Raw genomic sequence first — 23,240 nt, 5'->3', positions numbered from 1 at the left:
CAACACATGAAACATTATAATTGATAGTGAAGGGTAAAGCAAAGGTGGAACATAGACATAGGTAAGAAGAGTTAAAAGTAGGTTGATCTTTATAGGTTAAAAGCTACACAGGAACCCTAATTGTAGTTAATAAAAATGTCTCAATGAAGCTTTTGGTCATTATCAATAGAAAAGCTAACTAAAACGAAGCAACATTAGCAGCAGTTTATGAAGGGAAAGAAGATGCAGATCCGGTAGCTTTATATGCTGTCAATAAGCTATATTAAAAACACTGTAGCCAAATGATTTGCATGCTATTATTTAATAAATTGTGTCTGGTCACTGCCTACAAAGATCATCTGGAGAACATTGTGATCCTTTCAAGTCAACAAAAACAAAACAAAACCTCCTGAATCCCGATGCTTCAGAGCATTTTTTTGTTTGCATCAGATATGTTAAGCACATCTCCAAAACTGACTAGTCCATTATCAGTAAGAGAAGCAGAAACTCTCTGCAAACATACTTGCAAATGAGGCAAATGTTTCACTAAGATCACTAAGAAAACAATAGGATGTGTTTCATTTTCAGCATCCCGCACATCCCGGAGGGACAGACCCACCAGTTAGAATTTCACACCCAATCTCTCTGTCTTGGGCCAATCTTCAATCCACATTTCTTGTTTGGATTGAAAAATGAAAGTTGTAGCTGCAGCATGAAGCATCACACCATTTAAAGTAAAACAAAAATAAATCCCTAATAAAACGCTGACCTCCAGTTTCCTGAGTTCAAACCAGGGACAGCGTTGGGAGTTTATATTTGGGAGGAATATGGATACCAGGCCCCAAGGTAATTTGGGTGAGTGTGCAAAATGGAAAACAATTCACATGTTTTGTTGGGGATGTCTCCCATGACCTTACCTACTGTTTTATGTGTCCTGTCCCGCTCTTTTTTTTTTTTTCAACTTCTTCAGCAAACCTTGCACTCCCCCCTCCTGTCTGCCTTCCATCAAATTATCCTATCTACTGTCTCTATTCTTAACCATATTTTTCAGTCCCTCTCCCATGCTTTACCTTTATTTTTTGTTACATTTGTACCCCGCGCTTTCCCACTCATGGCAGGCTCAATGTGGGAGGCAATGGAGGGTTAAGTGACTTGCCCAGAGTCACAAGGAGCTGCCTGTGCCTGAAGTGGGAATTGAACTCAGTTCCCTAGGACCAAAGTCCACCACCCTAACCACTAGGCCACTCCTCCACTCCACTCCTCCACTTTCTGTTTGATCTCTTTCGCCCACCTTTATTTCATAGTAGAATATGAAAGACAAATTTGTACCCAAGTCAGTGGGCCTCATTTTCGGTGGCAGTGGACAGCACTTAATGTTATTTGTATCTTTAACAACGCCCTGCATTAAGGGACCCTTTTACAAAGCTGTGGATAGCACGCACCCAATCGGATCTACCACCAGGGTAGCATGTGCACCCGGCGGTAATTCTGCTTTTGGCACACGCTGAATCCCGTGGTAGAAAATTATTTTCTATTTTCTACCATGAGGGGCCTTCCTGGTGGTAACCGGCAGCGTGCCCATGTTGGTGTGTGCTGCATGATTATTATTATTAGCATTTGTACAGCGCTACCAGATACACGCAGCGCTGAACACCTGATAAAAAGAGACAGTCCCTGCTCAAAAGAGCTTACAATCTAAATAATACAGACAGACAAGACAGTTACGGGTGAGGGAAGTAATGGGTGAAAAGGAAGGAAGGGACAAGGGGAGGGCAACTGAGTAGTGGCTAGGGAGCTAAAAGGCAACAGTGAAAAGGTGGTTACCACATGGGTAGCACGTGAGCCCTTACCACTAGGTCAATGGGTGGTGGTAAGGGCTCAGGCTGTTAATAGGCGTGCGCTAGTTTTAATATTAGCACAGGACCATTTCCCGGCCCATTAAAAAAATAGCCTTTTTCCCCAGACGATTTAAAAAATGGCCCAGCGTGCGCCTAAAAGATGCGCCCACACTAGGCACAGGCCACTTTTTACCGCAGTTTTGTAAAAGGACCCCTTAACTAGCATCGTCTGGTGACCATGCTGGCAGTAAATATATTTAGTAGCCAAATATTACCACTAAGGGGGTAGTTACTAAAGTGCGGTAAAAGTTGGCTAGCCTTTTAAAACACCTTAGTTACAGTGGGAGTTACTAACCTGCACTACTGAGATACCAAAGGCTAGCGACTCCAGAAGTACATACATAACACAGATTGCAATAAACTTGCAAGTTGCATTATTCATCCTGCCTGGAGCATCCAGTCTCTAATACACTACTTGATGCTCTCAGGCAGCATCTTAAAGGGGCCGGCACATGAAACAAAAAAAGCTGCTCCACCCCTCCACTCTGTCCCTCAAAGTCAACAAAGACCTCTATCATCCCACCCCTCCACCCACCACAGGCCTCCTGGGCCTACTTAAGCATCCCTGGTGGCAAAGAGTTCCAGGCAAAAGCAACTCTTAGTCACTTCTCCTCTGTCCCTGTTGGTACCAGGTTCAAAGTGGTGTTGGCAACCTCTAATGGTAGTCCTGTGGTACTACCACTAGAGTCAAGCTACCATTTTGAAGCTGACACCAGCAGGAGTGGGAGTGACTGGGAATTTCTTCTGCTCAGAACTCCCTTGACCACCAGGGATACCTTAGGTAAGCAAGTGAAGCCTACAGTGGTATGGTAAGCTACAGGTCTTTGTTGACAAGTGAGGGTGGGGGCTTGGCAGCATATATTTCGGGAGAGTGCAGGGGTATTTTTGGGAGAGTTAAAGAGGAGAAGGGGGGGGGTAGCTTCTTGTTTTGCACACCAACCCCTTTAAGATGCCACCTGGAAACATCAGGTCACACATAATAGCAATCCAATCCCCGCAGGAAGGAAAAATAATGCCAGCTTTAAGCTGGTGAAAGCTGGCATTACTTTCCTAGAATAACACAACTTGTGGTGTTCAGCATAAGCTGTGTTATTAAATTTACATAATAAGTAGGTTTGTTTGCATTTTCATGCTTTGCATCTCATTTCTCATGGTAACCTAAACTCACATGTGTTATGATAATATAGCATAGTAACATACATAGAAACATAGTAACAAAGTAAGTGACGGCAGATAAAGACCTGAATGGTCCATCCAGTCTGCCCAAGTCACATTCATTCTCAATTCAAGATTAAATCAACAATGGACATATTTTATATACTTGATCCTGGTCTTTCTTTGGTGTTTCTGGGACATAGACAGTAGAAGTCCGCCCGGCTCTATCCTTATGTTCCAATTACCGGAGTTGCTGTCAAAGCCCACTCCAGCCTACCCAAATCCGTCTTGTCATTTACAGGACACAGACTGTAAAAATCTGCCAGGCACTGTCCTCACGTTCCATGTAAGTGCTATTTAGAGGCCCTTTTACTAACATAAATGTTATAGGAAACTTATAACCCACATTTGCCAATTGAAGTTCAATGCAGCTTACAAAAGAAATTTAATCAGACATCGTCTAGGAATTCCATGATGCAAAAGTACAAAACATCAAATTATTCGCAGAACAAACTTCCTATATGTCTTCAACATTTTCCGGAAAAAAAAATATTAGACTCCTGTTTTAAAAATAAAGGAATAGAGTTCCACATTGATTTATTATTTATTTAGATATTTATCAAATTTATATCCCATTTATCCAATATGTCTAAGTGGGTTACAACATAAACATAATTCCGTTAGCGTACACTAAGCTTTAGTGAAAGGGCCCCTTAATGCATTGAGGGGCAAATAACATGTATTATAGCCTTAACACACCTTACTACCTACCCCCCCCCAAAAAAAAAAATGTATAAGTGCTTATTCTGCCTTCACCTGCCCCCACTATATTACAGAGTTGCACAGGGACAGAAAATTCACCAGTCTCAACTGGAATCTAACCCATACCCACCCGAACCCACTAAGATCCATTCCATCTAGGGCTGCCAACTTCTTGACAAAAAAAAACCCAACACCTGTCCTGCTCCATGTTCTGCCCTTGTCACTCCCTTGCCCTGCCCTTATGCCCCACCCCAAGCTCCTTGCCACACCTACTGTCACACCCTTCCCTGAGCCACGCCCCTCTACAACCAACTCTCAGCAGTAGGGTTGCCATCTCAGGAGAAAAACTGTAACATAATTATAGAATGTGCATACATTCTATGATTATGTCACAAACTTTACATAAAAGGAACAGAGCTCGAGCAGCCAAACTACAAAAAAACAAACATATTCCAGACTTTCATACTGTAGTAAACCTGTCATAATAAAGCAGCATTAATATCCAGGGCAGGGCAGAGGAGTAGCCTAAAGGTTAGAGCAGCAGACTAAAAATCAAAGGGCTCAATTTCAAATCCTGAAATGGCCAGGTGTGGCACTGGCAACCTCATGGAAAAACAAAGAGTGGGAATAGAATTAAGCTCTTCAAAATAGACCAAAGATGCTGAGAATGAACAGCAAATTTTAATATAGGATGACTCAACGTGGTACCATGTTTCGGTACCAAAAGACTCTTCAAAGGAGTCTTGATAAACGTGTCAGACAATCTTGATCTTCAGAGGAGGATCTTTACAAAGTGAAATGTAATGGTCTTTCTAAAGACCTTTGGTGGATATTACAAATGCTGGATTGTTTGATAGGACTAGAAAATGGAAGAGTGCTGGTCAGTGGCGTACCAAGGGCCGGGCGGTGGGGGCAGTCCGCCCCGGGTGTCAGCAGGTGGGGGGAGGGTGCTCCGCTGGTGCCGCAGTCCCCACCTGCCTACCACCAGCTCCGTTGACAGATGGCCCTCTTCTCCTGCCACCCGGCCGGCACCCAGCCTTAAAAAAAATTTGTGAAATGCCTCCCGTCTGCTGCTGTAAATGAAGCAAATCGCCTCGTCGCGTCGGCCTTTCCCTCACTGTTTCCCGCCCTCTGATGTAACTTCCTATTTCCGCGAGGGCGGGACACAGTGAGGGAAGGGCCAACGTGACGAGGCGATTTGCTTCATTTACAGCAGCAGACGCAAGGCGTTTCACAGATTTTTTTTTAAAGGCTGGGTGCCGGCCGGGTGGCAGGAGAAGGGGGTCGTCTGTCGATGGAGCTGGTAGGCAGGTGGGGACTGGGTAAGGGAGGCTCAGATGGGAGAAAGGAACTGGGTCTGGGGGGGCTCAGATGGGAGAAGAGGACTGGGTCGGGAGGGCTCAGATGAGATAAGGGAACTGGGTCTGGGGGGGGCTCAGATGGGAGAAGGGGACTGGGGGCTCAGATGGGAGAAGAGGACTGGGACTGGGTCTGGGGGGGCTCAGATGGGAGAAGGGGCCTGGGTCTGGGAGGGGGGATCAGATGGGAGAAGGGGCCTGGAACTGGGGTCTGAGAAGGGGGCAGGAGGGAGAATGGGGCCATGCCTGGGGCAGGAGGGAGAATGGGGCCATGTGTTAATAAATGTTTATAAATAGAACATTTAAATAAGGTAAACTTTTTATTGGACTAATTTTAATACATTTTGACTAACTTTCAGAGAACAAAACCCCCTTCCTCAGGTCAGGATAGGATACTGTAACAGCACTATACTGTATTGACCTGAGGAAGGAGGTTTTGGCCTTTGAAAGCTAAATGTATTAGTCCAATAAAATGGTATTGTTTTATTTTCTATATTTGTTTTATTTCTATTTGTTAATTTGTAAAGTAGTGATTGGTATTTGTTAGTTTTTTCAAATTTACATCTGCTAATGAGTGTGCCAAGCCTTGGTGTCCCAGCTGCCTCTCTGGACATTGTCTCATGAATATTCATTGTAGATATCCTGAAAACCTGACATTCCAGACTTCATTCTAGTGCTCCAATTGCCTCTCTCAGTGCATTCCAAGCCTCATTCTTGTGCTCCAATTGCCTTACTCAGTGCAATTCAAGCCTCATTCTGGTATCACCAGAGATTTTGACTATAGGAAATCCCGTAGCAACTTCTTCCATCCCCACAGGAATTCCATAGAGGCTGTTTTATTTTCTATATTTGTTTTATTTCTATTTGTTAATTTGTAAAGTAGTGATTGGTATTTGTTAGTTTTTTCAAATTTACATCTGCTGTCTTTATATTTTGCACAGCATTAAGGGGCATTTTCTGTTTCTGTGGTATTGCATTGTATGCAGAGTCTGGCATCTTGGGGGTTCAGTTTAATTTTTGTCTAAATAGGAAGTTTATTATTACTTATTCTATAGTGGATTAGGGTGTATCTGTGTTTGTGAAAAAGACATGGCTTTCAGTTGGCATTGACTGTGCAGGATTGACGATCTGTACTATTCTGTCTGATTTTGTTTTACAATAGGTGAATTGATGTTCTAGTGCTATAGTGTTTAAGATGCTTTCCTTTTCCTTGTGTGACTTGTAGAAATGACTGCTTATGGTATGCTAGAATTGCTCTATAGGTCCTGAGTGTTTTGTATTCTTGGTATGCCTAGTACTGGATTTTTTTTGGGGGGGGAGGGTTAAAAATGACCAGTCCCGGGTGTCAACTACCTTAGGTAGAGCATTGTTGACAAAGCATAAAGAAACAGGTCTTGGGCTGGATCATCACACCTTTCATACCTCAAATCCTCTCCCATAGAGATTCTGGAGAGTTCCACAATCCACATACCAAACCTTACTAATCTCCATTATAATGGGGGATCACACAGCTAATGAGTGTGCCAAGCCTTGGTGTCCCAGCTGCCTCTCTGGACATTGTCTCATGAATATTCATTGTAGATATCCTGAAAACCTGACATTCCAGACTTCATTCCAGTGCTCCAATTGCCTCTCTCAGTGCATTCCAAACCTCATTCTTGTGCTCCAATTGCCTTACTCAGTGCAATTCAAGCCTCATTCTGGTATCACCAGAGATTTTGACTATAGGAAATCCCGTAGCAACTTCTTCCATCCCCACAGGAATTCCATAGAGTCTGCAGGATTCCAGTGATCCCCATTCCCATGTAGCTCTCTTTTCTATATGTCTGAAGTCCTTTTCATGTTTTCATAAAATTCTGTTAAAACTAGGGCTTTACATCGATCAAGAGTTTTAATCGCACAATTGATCGTGATTAAAAAGTTTAATCACACTGTTATATTGCATAAACCACCCCCTCACTTTTCTTCCTATACACTGCAATATATAGATAGCAGATGTAAATTCTCAAAACTGAAATATTTTAATTACTAAACTAAAAATAAAATCATTTATTTTTGTTGTCTGGTGGTTTTATCTTTCCCTGACTCTGGTTCTGCTTCCCTCTGCTCTCAACTCTGTTTCCAGGGCCTCCTCTCTATTCACTGTTTCTTGTTTTTCTCTGTCTTCACTTCCTGCCCTATATCCATCTTTCACATTCAATTTTCTTCCAATTTTCTTCCTCCTTCTCTGCTTAGCCCTCTCCGTACTCCTGCAGCACCCCCTCCCCTCCTCATTCATCTAGTTAGCCTTCTGGTTTGAAGAGAATAGGATGGGATTCTGTTGTGACTGCTACGGGCCTAGACTGAACTTAACTTCGTATGGTGGTCTAGTGTTAGGACTATGCCTGCTTTCCAGCAGTGGTGTATACAGGACTGGTGGTCGGCTGTGCTCTCTTGGGTCCACCACCTTCCTCCTCAGCTCAGATCTGTGCCTCCAAATCTTCAGGGTCCACATATTTGTATGAATCATCCCTATCAAGGTGTTTGCAGTGTTCAAAGCAGAAGAAGCAACAGCAGCACATGAGAAGGCCACAGCAGATCACCAGGGCCTTGCATCACCACTTGGACATCGAAGTAGTACTTGACACTATCTTCACCAAACCAAACTAGTTAGCCACATACAGCCCCATGGAGACATACTCATTGTAAATCTTCCTCTTGTTCTCATTATTCAGGGTGGCATTGGAATTGTTGATCTCTTTAAACTTTTCTGCTGCATCAGGGTTGTCAAGTTTTTTGTCTGGATGCCTTCTTGATATGATCCTGTGAAGCCCCTTTCTCTAGCCCTAGCACTAGGTACAGACTATCTCCCGTCTGGAACACTTTGTTCTGCGGTCTGATGGGTTCAGCCATCTTGTCTCTAGGACTGGCTTTACTCGATGCCTGTACTGGTCACTTCCTCCTCCTTCTAACAGCTCAGACAGTCACAGCCTCCAGCCTTTCTTGGAACCAAACACACAGTTGCAACAACCGCCAGCATGTCGAGCTGAGCCGGGAGACAGCGCCGCTGCAGCATTCTCCTACACCTGTCCCTCTCGGCCCTCCAACTTTGCCTTTAGCACAGCAGCACTGAAGGCACACTGCTTCTCTCACCTGCCCAAAACCTCTTTGTAGAATCCCACCTGGAAACAGGAAGTTCTGTCTGAGGAGGCAGGACACTGCAGAAAGGCTTCAGGCAGGTGAGAGAAGCAACCTGCCTTGAGCACTGCAGCGGATGAGAGAAGCAGCAGGTAAATTACGGTGGGGAGGGAAATGGAGCAATGCTAGATGAGGGTGAAAGACCTGTCATTAACGCATTTAATGTGCAGCCCTACTGAAAGCACAGGAAGTAAGGAAAGACTTTTTTGTGGTTATGATTCAGAGTTCTGGTACTGGGTATGGGCTTCTTCTTGAAACACTGGAGTAAATTGTGTCATAAAAAATAAAGGAGAGCCATTTATACTCACTGAGCCTTCTCAGGGACTGATGCAAAAAGCTATACATTTGTGCAAAAGTTCAGTGTAAGGTTTTCTAACACATGCATAAAATAAATTGGGCTTAAGGTAGTAATCAAATAATATGTACACAAGCTGAGTACAGAAAATGTGTGTTAAGAGGGAAAATCATGCTGCACACATGGGTCTGTATTAGCGGCAGCTATATTTTGTGCACTGTTTTTGCCATACCAATATTTATGGTTGAACTAGCACTCCAACACATCTGTAGATGTATGTGTGAGCAACTCCAACTGCCAATAAAATTTTAGCAGTAAGCTGAGAATCAGGGGAGCAGGGTTTGATTCCCACTGCAGCTCCTTATGCCCCTGGGAAAATCACTTAACCCTCCATTGCCCCAGGTACAAAACTTATTGTGAGCCCACTAGGGACAGAGAAAGTACCTGTAGGTAATATGTAAACCGCTTTGGTTGGTCCACTGAAAGATGGTATGTATCAAGAATCTAATAAACATGAATGTAAACATAGCATTGTAATTTCTCCAGCACAACTCCCCCCACAGCTCATTATCTCTGGCTTTTTTTTTTTAGACCCATCCTCTTCAACCAAGCCAAAAAAATAAATAAATACAGTTGTGTCTTCTCCTGAATGCTGTATGCAATAAAGAGAACCAAGCATGACATCCTGAACTATTCCTTTCTCCTCATCAGAACTTGCATTTAAACCCAAATATTAGAAAACCCTTTGTAGGGCCAGCTCAAAGGATTGTGGTGCCTTGAGCCAGCTTGTATCAGCACGCCCCCCCCCCCCCCCACACACACACACACACACATTGCTTCCTCCCTCTCTCCCCCCACCCCCGTGGGTCCAGCATCTCTCCCTCCCCCCTTTAGTCCTGCACCTCTGTCTTCTGTTCCCAACCCCTGCCCAATCTCCCTCTCTGCCCCTCCCCACAGATTCAGTATCGCTCCTTCAACTCTCTCTCCCCTCCCCCACTGCTTGCAAATCTCTCTCATGAATATTCATTGTGGATATCCTGAAAACCTGACTGGCTGGGGTGTCTCCAGGACCAGGTTTTGGCACATTAGGACATGATTAGCATGTGAGCCCTTAATGCCTACAAAATAGGTGGTAGTAAGGGCTCACATGCTAATCTTTTTTAATGACCATGTGCTAATGCATGGCCATTAATAGAAAAAACAGGACAATCGGCCATCCTACTGCAGTGGTAAAAATAAACAGCGTGTGGGAAAAACCCACGCAATGGCGCACTAAGGTCACTTTATACTGCAGCTTTATAAAAGGGCCCCTAAATATGGGAGAGGTGACTTTTTCTGAGATCAACAATTCAGTACTAGTTTTGCTCTATGAGGGATCAAGCTGCATTCAAGCCTTGGAGAAATAGAAATCCTAGAGTTGTAATCTAGCAAAATTTATGTTTAACTCAGTAAGAGAGTTGGGGCAATTTTCTACAGTATGCAAGATTTCACCTCCTCTTTACCTAATGTTCCTTGTTGCCATCCTAATTCATTGTCTATCTTTATGTTTCTTCTTCCACCATTTTGCTTCTCCTTTCTAATCCCACCTTTTCTCTCTCTCTCCTCATTCATTTCTAGCTCTTCTTCTCCATCCTCTTAGCTCTTAACTTTTCTCCCCATCACTCTCTTTATTGCCCTTTATATAAAGTCTCTCTTCTCTCCGTCTGCTCCCTTACCCACTCTTGTCTTCAGCAAGCCAGTGAAAGGATTCCCCCCTCCCCATCCTCCCTGCCTGTTCTTGAATATGCCAGCTACCCAGCAACCAGGCAGTTTGTGGTAGAGCTGTGGAATTTTCCTTCACCTCCCTGAAGTTGCAGGAAATTAAATTTGTGGCCAAAAAGATGTGCTATTTCAAGGCTGTATAACGAAACAGAATGGGAATACTTTACTGTTCACCTAGCTCTTGCTTGAAGCATAAATCTCTTACTTTGTGTCTCTGGGGGAATAAAAAGGAATCAGGCTCATAGCACTCTAAAACAAGCAAGTGCATGTAGACAGTGGTAATCCTAGCTCTTGATTTTATGACAGCCAAATATAGATCAGAAGGTGGCACAAATAGATACAAGAATAGGGAAAAGCTGAAAACAAATGGGAAGTCTAATCATTATTGACTTTATTTACTATGCCAAAGATTATCCGGGAAACCGTACTGAAGGTCTTTCTTTGATTTTAGAATGTTGAACTTTTCTTGGAACCAAAACACATGTATGCAATGGCCACAGCTGACCAATCAACAGTGACCCATGTCACAAAGGCGTGCACTGGAAAATTGTGTTTTATTTTGGTTTTCATTTATTTGGATCTTTTTGTTGTTGCTGTTTTCATAATTTCATTTGTTATAGAGAGATCCACAGGTCGCATGGTGTGTGGCATGAGTTAATGTGGCCACAGGCCATGAGGAAATGCCATCATCTGCTGTACCATCATGCTGAGCCCATCCTCCTCCCTTCCCAGTGCTGAAAATACCATAATGCCTCTGTATTGCTCCATGGTACAACCTCACCTTGAGTATTGCATTCAATTCTGGCCACCAGATCTCAGAAAAGATATAGTGGAATTAGAAAAGGTTCAAAGAAGAGCAACCAAAATAAAGGGGATGGAACTCCTCTTGTATGAAGAAAGGCTAAAGAGGTTACAACTCTTCAGCTTAGAAAAGAGATGGGTGAGGGGGAGATATGATTGAGGTCTACAAAATCCTGAGTGGTGTAGAATGAGTAGAAGTGAATCGATTTTTTACGCTTTCAAAAAGTGCAAAGACTAGGGGACACTCGAGGAAGTTACATGGAAATACTTTTAAAACAAATAGGAGGAAATATTTTTTCACTCAACAAATAGTTAATCTCTGGAACTCTTTGCAGGAGAATGTAGTAACAGCAGTTAGCGTACCTGGGTTTAAAAAAGGTTTGGCAAGTTCCTGCAGGAAAAGTCTATAGTCTGCTATCGAGACAGACACGGGGAAGCTACTGCTTGCCATGGGATTGGTAGTATGGAATGTTGCCACTATTTGGATTTCTGCCTGTACTTATGACCTGAATTGAAGCAGGATACTGGGCTAGATGGGCTAACGTTGACCCAGTATGGTTATTCTTACGTTCCTGATTGCTTGGGGGCTTGGGATTGAGGCAGAGCAGGCATTTAGCCTGCAAAATTGAAAATAAAAGGCTGTGGTTTTCCTTGCTCCATCTGCCCTCCCATATGTGGTGCCTAGCCTGTTCTCTTGGCTCAATTTGCATAATAATCTTAGCAGCCATGCTAGTATCCTTTAATTGTTCTTGAACCAGGAATTTTCACCTCCTCTCCAGATATCTGTATCACAATTTCTTACTACCCACCAGACCAGAGGCACAGCTAGATGGGATACAAGGGGAGTGACTGTTCTACCAAATAGATTTTGGATGAAGTGGTGCCTAGTAGCTCAGCCCTTCAGCCTCTTACTGGCACCTATTTTACAAATGTTCTGCTCCCCCTGATATCAAAAACCTGCTATGCTTCTATACCAGACGTCATGGTCCTTCATTTGAGGCAACAATCCATGCGTGTTTTCTTGCATATATCTCATTGCCATGAATGGCCATTTGAATTGTCTATGCACATCTTCCAGCATAGTAATAATGTGGTTTGACATCTAGCTCGCAGCTTTAACGTGGTTAAACGGCAGATTGGGCTGTGGATATGCCTTCCCAGAGGTCACTATATTTGGCACTAGCGGGTGGATCCTCACATCCTGGTGAATTTGAGGTAGGATCATCCCTCCATCCTGTTTTACCACAGGACCTGCTCCTCAACAATTCGTAGGAGTCTCTTGAAGAACATCTTAACTGACATGATTTTGGGACCAGGGCTCAGCAGGAACTTGTTTAATTACACTATGATGTCTGGGGTGGCCCAGAGTAGGCTTCAATGCCCCAGTTCATGGCAGCAGCACCCGAGCCAAAGAAGCATCCTGAAGCAATTTGTACAAAGGCAGCTTTGTATTAACTTAGCTAAAGAACTTTGGGTCTAGAACAGTTATCTTGATGTTGTGGAAATGCCTAGATGGAGGGCAAGGTGGGCATAGATTACAGCTGCCCTGCCATTAAAAGCTGACTGGACATGTGACCTAGCTAGATAACAAGAAGGCGGGTCAATATGCATCTTCAGGAGGCACAATCACTTAACTGGAAAAGAATGGTGGGTGGAATATCCAGTGTCAGCTGGATGTGGATTTTTTGCACACCACAGTAGGGGGCACTGCAGTGGACTTCATAAAATGCTCCCAGGTACACAGCTCTCTTACCTTGTGTGCTGAGCTCCCCAACCCCCCCAACCCCCCCCCCCAACCCCACTTCCCCCACAACTGTACACCACTATCATAGCCCTTATGGGTGAAGGGGGGCTCCTAGATGTGGGTACAGTGGGTTTGTGGTGGGTTTTGGAGGGCTCACATTTACCACCACAAACATAACAGGTAGGGGGGGATGGGCCTGGGTCTGCCTGTCTGAAGTGCACTTCACTAAAACTGCTCCAGGGAACTACATACTGCTGTGATGGACCTGAATATGACATTTGAGGCTGGCACAGAGGCTGGCAGAAAATATTTTTAAAGATTTTTTTGAGGGTGGGAGGGGGTTAGTGACTACTGGGGGAGTAAGGGGAGGTCATCCCCGATTCTCTCCGGTGGTCATCTGGTCAGTTTGGGCACCTTTTTGTGGCTTGGTCATAAGAAAAACAGGACCAGGTAAAGTCGTCCAAGTGCTCATGAGGGACGCCCTTTTTTTCCATTATGGGTCGAGGACGTCCATGTGTTAGGCACGTCCAAGTCCCGCCTTTGCTACGCCTCTGACATACTCCTGTGAGCTTTGGTTGTCCTCGTGACAGAAAGCAGTTGTGGATGCCCAAAATCGGCTTTCGATTATACCGATTTGGGTGACCCTGTGAGAAGGACGCCCATCTTCCGATTTGTGTTGAAAGATGGGCGTCCTTCTCTTTCGAAAATAAGCCTGAAAGACTATCTATGCCAATAGATAACAACATTTTATCCTTTCCAAGAACCAGATTAATCTACACATTATCCTGAATCCTCTGAAAACTGTTTGATCTAAAAACCACTGCACACATCACAGCAACAGATAGAGAGGGCCTTTTACTAAAGCTTAGCTCAAGTTATCTGCAGCAGGGTTCATGTTATTCCTATGGGTCCTGCTGCAGATAACTGGAGCTAAGCTTTAGTAAAAGACCCCCCAGAGTGACTATCCATTTGAGTCTGCCTTCAAGACCCCCTGAGAGAGAAGAGGTTTACATAACAAGCAGGACTTCACTGTTGCCAAAATGCCCAGACAACTTCCTTCATTCCTAATCAGTGAGAACAGAAGAAAAAAAAAATCATCTAATGGACAGTCCTGCTGCTCTAAGATCAAAACAGCACCAGCTAATCAAACCTGGGCCACATGATAAGAGGAGAGCTATTTAGCTGCAGGTCTACTCAATGAAAAATGAGTTCCTGTTAAGCAGGCCATCATTAGGTGTCTGCTTGTAATGTAGGATGTACTCACCCAGTTTGTTGTAATTAAGGGAAAGAGAGACACTTCTGTCCTATCCCTTTGAACTCCTAGGCTGAAAGGCTCTCCCCGGCTTACTTTAAAGCTAAAACACATCACTAGGCAATGAACGGACTATTCTCAGGTTCCCCCCTCCCCCTCCCCTTTGCTCCAGGCGAGATGCTCCAGTTCTCTGGGGTCTCCACAGATGATGATAAATGAGGCTGAAATTACACATTTCTGCTCTCCCCTGCCACTGTCACTGTGATCATCCTTCAAAGGCTCTCATCAGGCCTCCAATGAAACTCAGCTCAAGCATTTAAGCAATGCTAAGTGGATGCTATGTTTTCCTTATACAGTATGCAATACATATTTTTATACTGGGGTAGCTGTGCCTTTGGCTTCCATTCATAGTTACATGTATCTTTGTTTTTAATCATTAAAATAAAGGCTGGGCTATTAAAAGTTAGCTGCTTATTAGATTGTCAACGACCAGACAGCAAGTTCCAGTGAACACCAGTCCACACTGCCCCTCTATGCCCCTCCTCTGCAGCTGCCGCAGTTTCTGCTCCCTGTCTGTCTTCATACCTTTTCCTGATTTTTGGATTTGGATATTCCATGGCTAAAAAACCTGCTTCTTAATTTATTAGACACCTTTCAGCACTTATAAAACCAAGTGCAGAAAGCTTTCACCAACCCTCATGGTTTGATGGAGCTCTGAGTTACTTCTCCTGTGTAACTCTAGGTTAGCAGAGGTCATCTATCCTAAAATGCTTTTCATTTTAATTGTTTAATCTGTTGCTTTTCATTATTATTATTAGTGGGGTCAATATTCAAAATGATATAAGAAGGCAGCAGAAGCTCCTACCTGTTTTAATCGTACTTTGCAGGGCAGCCACTGAGATTCAGCAGCACTTAATAGGGCATTTCTGTATCAGGCTGCAGAGTCGGGGTGGAGCCAGCAGTTAAGTAGGTGTGGGCAGTATTTAGTGCCAGTGACTGCATGGCTAAATGGACATATAGGACCACACAAAAGGCAGTCTTAACTATGTCTGCACTATGTGGATGCTGGCACGGAATATTGACCTGAAGTATTCCAATCCCCCTTCCTTCCTCCTACTCCCCGAAACATGGACAGGCTCCCCTTCTAATGACCCTCCCTCCCTCTCACCTCCCTGAAATATGAACAGACACCCCCCCCCCCAAGATCACTCTCCCTCTCTCCTACCCCTGGAACACGTACAAATCCCCCCCCCCCCCCCCGTCTCTTATCCACACCTCAGAATATGAACAGCCCTCCCTTCTGATCACCCTTCTGAAAAATGAGCAGGCTCCCCCTTCCGATGGCCCTCCCTTTCTCCCTGCCACCCCTATAACATGAACAGATCTCCCCAGGATCCCCCTCTCTCACATTCCCCTGGACCCCCCAAGATCCCCCTCCCTTCTCCCACTTCCCATAATATCTGCAGACCCCCCCCCCCCCCGGTCCTACCTGCCCAATCCCTGGTGGTTTAGCAGAGAATGGGCAGGAACAATGCCACTTGCTCCTGCCCACCATGGCTGCTCCTTCAAAATGGCTCATGTAACCTCTAGCAGCATCCTTGCAGTATTTCGCTTCTGCCCATTCTCCACTAAACCATCAAGGAATGGGCTGGTAGGACTGGTGGAGGGGTCTACTGATATTCTGGGGGAGGGAGAGGATCCTATGGGGATCTGTTCATGTTCTAGGGAATGAAAGGGAGGGAGGGGGATGGGAAGAGGGATCCTGGGGGTGGGTCTGTTCAGGCTTTGGGGGAGTGGAAGGGAGGGAAGAGAGATCCTAGGGGGTCTGTTCAGGTTCTGGGGGGTGGGAGGAGGGATCTGGGGGGTGTCTGTTCAAGATCTAGGGGGTGGGAGAGAGGGATGGGGGATCCTGGGGGTTGTTCCAGGGCAGAGGGAGGGGGGTTGGAATCATGAGAGGGGGTCTGGACCTGGCCAGATACCCTGTTGCGAGTCCTGGCTGAATATCGGCCAAGACCCGTATAAATCTGAGCAGCTGCACTAGTCTGGTCAGACACCAATATTCAGTGCTGGTGCCCAGAAAAGGCCCAGTATTGATTATCAGGACCTAATTTAGCCAACAATAGTCAGAATTAAAAAGAAAATGCTGACCACTGCCAGCTGAATATTGACTGTATTGTTTTTATGATTATTTCATATGTTGCAATCACACCTACTCGTTGTAGCTCACTTGCATTCTCTAGTCCTTCGGTACCTGAGTCGGAGAATCGGGACGTCCCTTTAGATTAGGCTCCTCTTCCTGGTCTCTTCAGCCAATCAAAGCGGGCTTAGCTGGCTGTTGTCAGCGAAACGCGCTCTGATTGGCTGAAGAGACCAGGAAGAAGAGCCTAATCCAAAGGGACGTCCCGATTCTCCGGCAACCAGGAAAATAGAAAAATTTCGCTGTGGAGGGGTAAGTGGCGCGGCGAAGACTAAATAAAAGGGGGGGGGAAAACACGAGCGCCGGCAGAGCAAAAAACTGCGAAAAAAAAGACGTCTCTCACAAGCGCAGGGAGAGTACGTCCTTAAAGGACGCCCCTCACATGCGCTCCCTGCTTTTTTTTTTCTTTTTTACCTTTTTTGGGGGCCCTTTTCCTTTCCGATTCCCTCAAAGGAGCTCTAACAAGAGGTCAGACATCTCGTTAGGGTTCCTACGGTAAGGAAATCGGAAAAACGGTAGTGCAGCTCATTATAATAGCTTTTCAATCATTTGCATTCCGTTTTCGTTGCCTGCTACTGTGGCAGGGAAAATGCCCTTAGTGCATGCCCGGGGTGAGCTACTTGCGTTTTAAACTGGCTGGAACCAGTTTAAAACGCAAGTTGTGGGCTCGTTAGGTTTTGTGCATCTGGGCCAGAGTAATTAAAGTGGGGTCTGAGGTTCCCCCTCAGTGTCTAATAACAACCCCTGGCGGTCAGCAGCCATTATTAGTTTATTCCTACTTGACTGTCTGTCCATTTGTCCATTAGATTGTAAGCTCTTTGAGCAGGGACCGTCCTTCTATGTTAAATTGTACAGCGCTGCGTAACCCTAGTAGTGCTTTAGAAATGTTAAATAGTAGTAGTAGTAGTAATTCCTGTTACACAGCTTTCAAAAGGTTTAGAGCTTGTTTGCACACTCCCAAAAAGCTTTACACATTAAATAGTATATAAATGTGGTCAGCAGACACAAGCTTAAAGGGGGAAGAAGAAAGTGTAATATTTTAACTTTTTAAAAAAAAGGAGTAATGAGTCCAGATTTGAACACACTAATGTCTGAGTTCTCAGAGAAAAAAAGCCCTCAGCATTGCACCATTTAGTTGGGAGACACGTTGAGCCTGCAAATAGGGATACAACATAGGAGCCGACCCTGTGGGTGCTTGAGCACCCCCAATATAGAGAATATCCATGAATGTGTCCAGGGAGAGGTTATTTCCACTGGGCTTAGCACCCCCAATAATTTTGAAACGTTGGCTCCTATGAGATACAAATGCAATAAATAAATAAATAAATCAAAGACATGAGCCCCAAAAGCACCCAGAGCAGGATCATAGGGAGATGGGTGCCTCTGATAGATGCAGTTTGCCTTGTGGGATTTTCAGAGCCTCAAGCCTTAATTTAATTTCAGCTCTGATAACCACCAAACGTTGTTCGCCTCTGTTTATGTTTTATTCTTCTTCTCCTTTGTTTGTTTACAGCAGGTGGCCTAGGGAACCCAGACCTCTCCGTAAAAAACTGCTACCAGCTTTTCCCTGCCAAGCTTTTTGGGTGCAGCGCTGAGCGCAAATGAGAATGTACTTAGCCAGAAGCCCCACTCTAGCTGCTGCCTAGGGCTGATTCAGCCAGGAGTCTGCTCTGAAAACGCTGCCAAAAAAAGCTTTAGCTCTCAACCGAGCAACCAGGGGTGGGTGTCTTCCGACCCCAAATGGAAGGAAACTCTTGCAGGGCAGGGACTTTGGACTATGCTGACGTCTGCAGGTCTCTAGTACCGTACGCAAGGTCCTATGAAGATATATTTAGAAAACATAGCTTGAAGTCAGCATTCGATGGCTAAATGAGCTTGTGAGACTCTGCAGCATTTAAGTATTTCATGGCAGCTCGAGATAAATGGTGCTTTGTCTGTTTCATCAATATTGCTGCGCTGTAAACCGTAACTCAGTATGAATTTCAAGAACGTCTCGCTCATCATCTTTAAACCCTGCTTGCAACTTAATGCTTACCATCTGAGAGATAAGCCTCGGGTTCCCCAGTGCGGCTTTCAAGAGCAATTTTGATTCCCCAACATCGGTGTATTTTTCATATTATATATTAGACTAACTTTTACAAAAAGTGCATTGCCTTCTCTGGAATTTGTTTCTGCACCTAATCTGTGCACGTGTTGGGCAATAAAAGGTACTTCAAACACTCGGAAACACTCCAGTGACCGAAATATTTCTAACCTCTAATCTCATTGCAAAGGCTGCACTCTGCAAGGTGTAATCATGGCAGGGGGGGGGGGGGGGGGGGACACATCCTTCAGTTACATTGTCCTACACCTCCTGCTGACCTAGAAAAGATCTGAGATCTCATTATAACTGGAATGCGAGATGTTTTAAATATCAACTCTCTCTGAGTTGGGCAAGAATGCTAGAGCAGTTAAGAGTCCAGTTCTCTGAGAGGCTCCTGCTTTTACTGAAAAATTAGACGACTATGCAAAGGCCAAGCTCCTTTCTGCTTAAATTTTATCATTCCCTATAAGCCTCTGTCCGGAGTATCCAGAAATTCGCAGCTTAGTTGCAAGAAGGCATACAATTCAGGTTCTCTCACCCATATTTTTGTTTATGAAAAAAATTATATTCGACCCTTAGCATATACTTAGCATAGACTATTGAGAGGATGTGGGGGTGGGGGTGGGGGGAGAGTGAACATGTTATGCAAGGTAACAGGGGGAATACAGACACCTGGCATGTACCTTCCCTTCCCCCGTGAGCTTACCGATCTGTTTTCTGACCTGTTCAAGTGGCCTCGGACTGATGGCCAGAATGAGGCTATTGTAGATTTCAACAGAAGCAGGAGAAAAAAAATTCTTGCAGTAGTGTCACGGTCGGGAAGGAGCGCTGATTAAAGAGCTAGAGAAGCTGGATGAAGGAGATTAGTGACCCTGAAGGTGGGGATTGATGAAGTCCCAGAAATGTTTCTCCCTGAACTTTCCATCCCGTCCCTTCCTGCTGCTTATACCCTAAAGTATAACATTTGGAAGGTTTTGTGGATTTTGTAGCCTTATCCGCGCAATATGGCTGTGATATCTGACGCCAATATTACAAGTAGCTCACATCTTGACTGAAAGCACTAATAGTATTATACGAACAGACATTATCAGGACCCTGCAGCCGATTAAAGCCAAATCTTGTTATTGGAGCACTTCTTTGTACCTATATCCTTTCGTCCTGAATCTGAAATTCGCACTTACCCGACAGACGCAGGTTATACAAGGGTTGTCTGTGATAAATGGGATCTGTAGAATCTCTCCTTCGTTTTCACATTTTGCCACAGACCCTGAATTGGGAGCCAAAACAAAGAAAACATATCAGTATTCATTACGGGGGGGGGGGGGGGGCTAGTGGTGCCCTGCTGTAAATTCTTAAGATAAGACGTACCCTTGCCAGCAAATACACCTGCAGGCTTAACTAACGGCTAATGCCCTAATGCCTCGAGGCTGGATCGATAAACAGCATCGCACCGGATACTTGTGCACGTTTATTTTCAGCTCCTGCAATCGCTTTAACAGGGACATTAGCCGCATGTGCCCCCCCCCCCCGTTACACCCACAATAGGGATCTAGAAAAAGCCTTATGCTAACGGTGAATATTTAGTGCTAGTGTTGAATTAACATGTGAGCGGGGGAGTGCAAAGGATTAACTGTTTAACAGACACGCAAGCAAGCGCTGTTTCAGTTCAAAGCGGGGTCTTCCGTGAGCCATAATCTAAACAGCCTTTGAGGACCAGGAATTTAAATTTCACTCCCCTGTCAACTGCGTCTTTTGGGGATCGGGGGGAGACTGAAGAGCGAGGGGAAACCTTGCACAGCTCCGTACAAACGTGTCGATCGCCGAACAGGCTCAGAGCCCTTGTCAAAAAGCATAGAAATAAAACTCCTCGAACTCGTCTGTCCCGACCGAAACTAGATTATCTGCCATTGCAATCACTTAACCATGTGCTTTTGCAAAATAAAAATAAAAAAAACGTGACTCAGCATCGCGCTTGCTGATGCAGCAAAGGTGTCAGAGGTATGTCCTCCAGAGCAAGACGCATGTCAGCCTGCAATCCTGATCTCCTTTTGATGAAACTCAGGATTTCTACGAGAAAGTAAGAATGCAGCCTGAACACTGACATCTCAAAACAATAGACTTAATTCATCTCGAGGGCACCATACGTCTTTATTTTTACTGTTAGCAAATGTACGAAAATGTCGTCCTCAGACGATCATTAATCTGCCATCTGACACGAGCCACCAATTAAAAAACAAACAAACCCTAAAGAGTAGCTACGATCGGGCAAGGAGAGAGGCAGGTCTTTTTTTCTTCTCCCTCTTACCTGTCAGGATTGAGGAAGCCAAGGACATCCGAACACAAGTGCTGAGAAGAAGGTAGATCCCGGTAAAGGTGATGATCCCAGGGGAGTCGAGCCCGCTTTGCAGAGAGCAGCTCCCGGAGAAGAGGAAGCGAAAGGCCAGCATGGTGCCTTGGATCCGATACCAGCCAGGTCCTGGAGGGAGACAGGCACAGCTTGAAAAATCACCGCAGGCTCCAGACTCCCCCGCTGCTCCTGGAGAAACCTTTGGAGCAAAATTCTTGGCTTTATTCCTACAGTGTCCCCTTTTTTAATTGTTGTTGTTGCTGCTGCTTTTCAACACTCAAGCGTGCCCAGATCTTCTGCAGTCTGATGCAGACAGGCTCGGTGATGGTGTCAGGAGCCAGTCTGTCCCGAGACCACAGATACGATCATCAGCAGCACACATCACAGAAGGCAGGTCAGAGACCTTTCTGACAAGGAGTTGACGCCGGGCTGCACCTCAAGTAACATGTGGCAGCACAGAACAAGCACAAGGAGGAGAGTGGCTGACTCCCTCAAATACTCCCCCCTCCCACAGCTGGCTCTCACTGGATCTCTCAGATCCAAACTAACCTCTCTCTCACACACACACAATCCTCGCCCCCGCCTGCCCTGTTTCTGTGATTTCTGGATTTTTAAAAATGGCTTGCTAAAACTGAATCGGTCAAGCCAGGTCTCCTCTGTTCACATGTCTTTTGATGTCCACGTTTTTTCTTTAGATGGGGGGGGGGGGGGGGAGGAGAGAGAACTGTGGCTGCCTCAATGCAGAGGTTGGCAGCAGAAAAAAGCTCAGAGCCATGAAATCGGGGTGTGAAAGAAATGATCAGTCTGCAAGGGAGACTACCGATTTTCTCTGACTTTCGGGTTTGTTTCTTTTTTACCCTACAGACATTTTTTTTACAGCCACCACCTTTATCGGTGTTCCTCCAGATTTCTGGGTTAAAATCGGAAGCCGCCTGTAGTGTGAGTTCAGGAATTGTGCTGTCAAGGGCAGCCTCCCATTCAATGACAGGAGGAAGCGTGAACTGAGAAGCCAGAGACGGCAGGCAACACACACAGCCTGACACACTGTGGGGTGTAGGTAAGACACACAGAGGCATATTTTCAAAGCACTTAGACTTCCAAAGTTCCATAGGTTGTCTCACCTACGCGGGCAGGTGAAGGTTCGGAAGAAATGATTGGTGGCCAGTCTGGATCTCTTTCGGAGCTTCCTCTCCTCGCCCAACCTACCTCCCCGTCACATTACATTACACAGGACTTCTTGCCCCTCAAATTGTTGCGGATAACAATAAAAGTCAAGGAGACATCACTCCAGAAAATAAAAATAAAATAAAAAAAACAGTGGACATTACATGATAAGTAGGAGAAAAGTAATAACATCCAGGATATCATGACCCCCCCCCCCTTGTAATGTAATAAACGAGCTGTTCATAATTCAAAGACTTTTTTTAAATAGAAAAGTTTGGAGAGCTTTTCGGAAAACGTGATAATCCCATATCAAGCGGATCTCATAAGGAAGAAGGTTCCACAAAGAGACAATCTGATAGTATAGAGAAGAATCAAAAAGATTAAATAGAAGGAAATTTTAGCGACATTTGATTGCGAGTTTTCATAGTATTATTTGAAGTATGATGTAGAAATTCCACTTGATCACATAAAATTTATAGTGGTGCAAAACCATAAATAATCTGAAAAGCAGTAGTAGAGCAAAAAAGCCAAGGTGGCTGAGTATATTACCCATGCAGAGGAGGAGGAGCAAGGGTGGACCCAGGATGTGCTTTGAAAGCAACTGGGGAGCTCCAGGGCACAATTTAGGCATACCCTTGCTCCTCCTCCTCTGCATGGGTAATACACACAGTGCACACTAATTCAGAATCAGATCCCCCACTATTGTGTGTAGCTGGTTCTGTGCTCTCATTACAACAGCAAGACCCGGCACAGAAACCCCCCATCCATTTGTCAGATTTTGATTTCATCTTTTGCCAAAAGACATAAAGTGGCGAAAGAAAAACAAAAAAAAATCTCTCAGTCTTTTCTGTAGCCTCCTTCTCTGTGTGTCTTGTACACAAGAGAAAACAGCTTTCCAGCGTGGGATCGGATGCTAAAAGAGAAGGCAGCCAGACTCGTCAGCGAATACTCCCCTCTTTCCTTAGATGAGGAATTTTTTAATTATTTTGGGGGGGGGGGGGGGTGGAAGGGAAATGGGACTTGATATACCGCCTTTCTGAGGTTTTTGCAACTACATTCAAAGTGGTTTACATATATTCAGGTACTTATTTTGTACCAGGAGGGTTAAGTGACTTGCCCAGAGTCACAAGGAGCTGCAGTGGGAATTGAACTCAGTTCCCCAGGATTAAAGTCCACTGCACTAACCACAGCACTGCTTCTTTAAAATTCTTTTAGTGAAACGTATTTTCTGCCTAGGTGCATGCAAATTTAGCATGTCCTGGCATGT

At 44.8% G+C, this 23,240-nt stretch overlaps 1 protein-coding gene and 1 pseudogene across 1 annotated transcript in view; both read right to left on the bottom strand.

Annotated features, from left to right (window-relative positions):
* Positions 1–21,265, bottom strand: part of BMPER (BMP binding endothelial regulator) — a 429,657-nt gene extending 408,392 nt beyond the window's left edge. Inside the window, exons 1-2 of the mRNA XM_030204510.1 lie at positions 20,768–21,265; positions 19,644–19,729 (exon numbers count right to left, since the gene is read on the bottom strand). Of these exons, the coding sequence (XP_030060370.1) occupies positions 19,644–19,729; positions 20,768–20,909 (228 nt within the window). The 5' untranslated portion in view covers positions 20,910–21,265. The remainder of the gene's footprint in view (positions 1–19,643; positions 19,730–20,767) is intronic.
* On the bottom strand, positions 7,518–8,044 carry LOC115470903 (annotated as a pseudogene).
* Positions 21,266–23,240: the final 1,975 nt, after the last annotated feature.

This window comes from Microcaecilia unicolor, chromosome 1 (assembly GCF_901765095.1).
Source record: "Microcaecilia unicolor chromosome 1, aMicUni1.1, whole genome shotgun sequence".
NCBI classification, from domain to species: domain Eukaryota; kingdom Metazoa; phylum Chordata; class Amphibia; order Gymnophiona; family Siphonopidae; genus Microcaecilia; species Microcaecilia unicolor.
The sequence above is the reverse complement of the archived record's forward strand: the minus strand, read 5'-3'. Positions and strand labels throughout refer to the sequence as shown.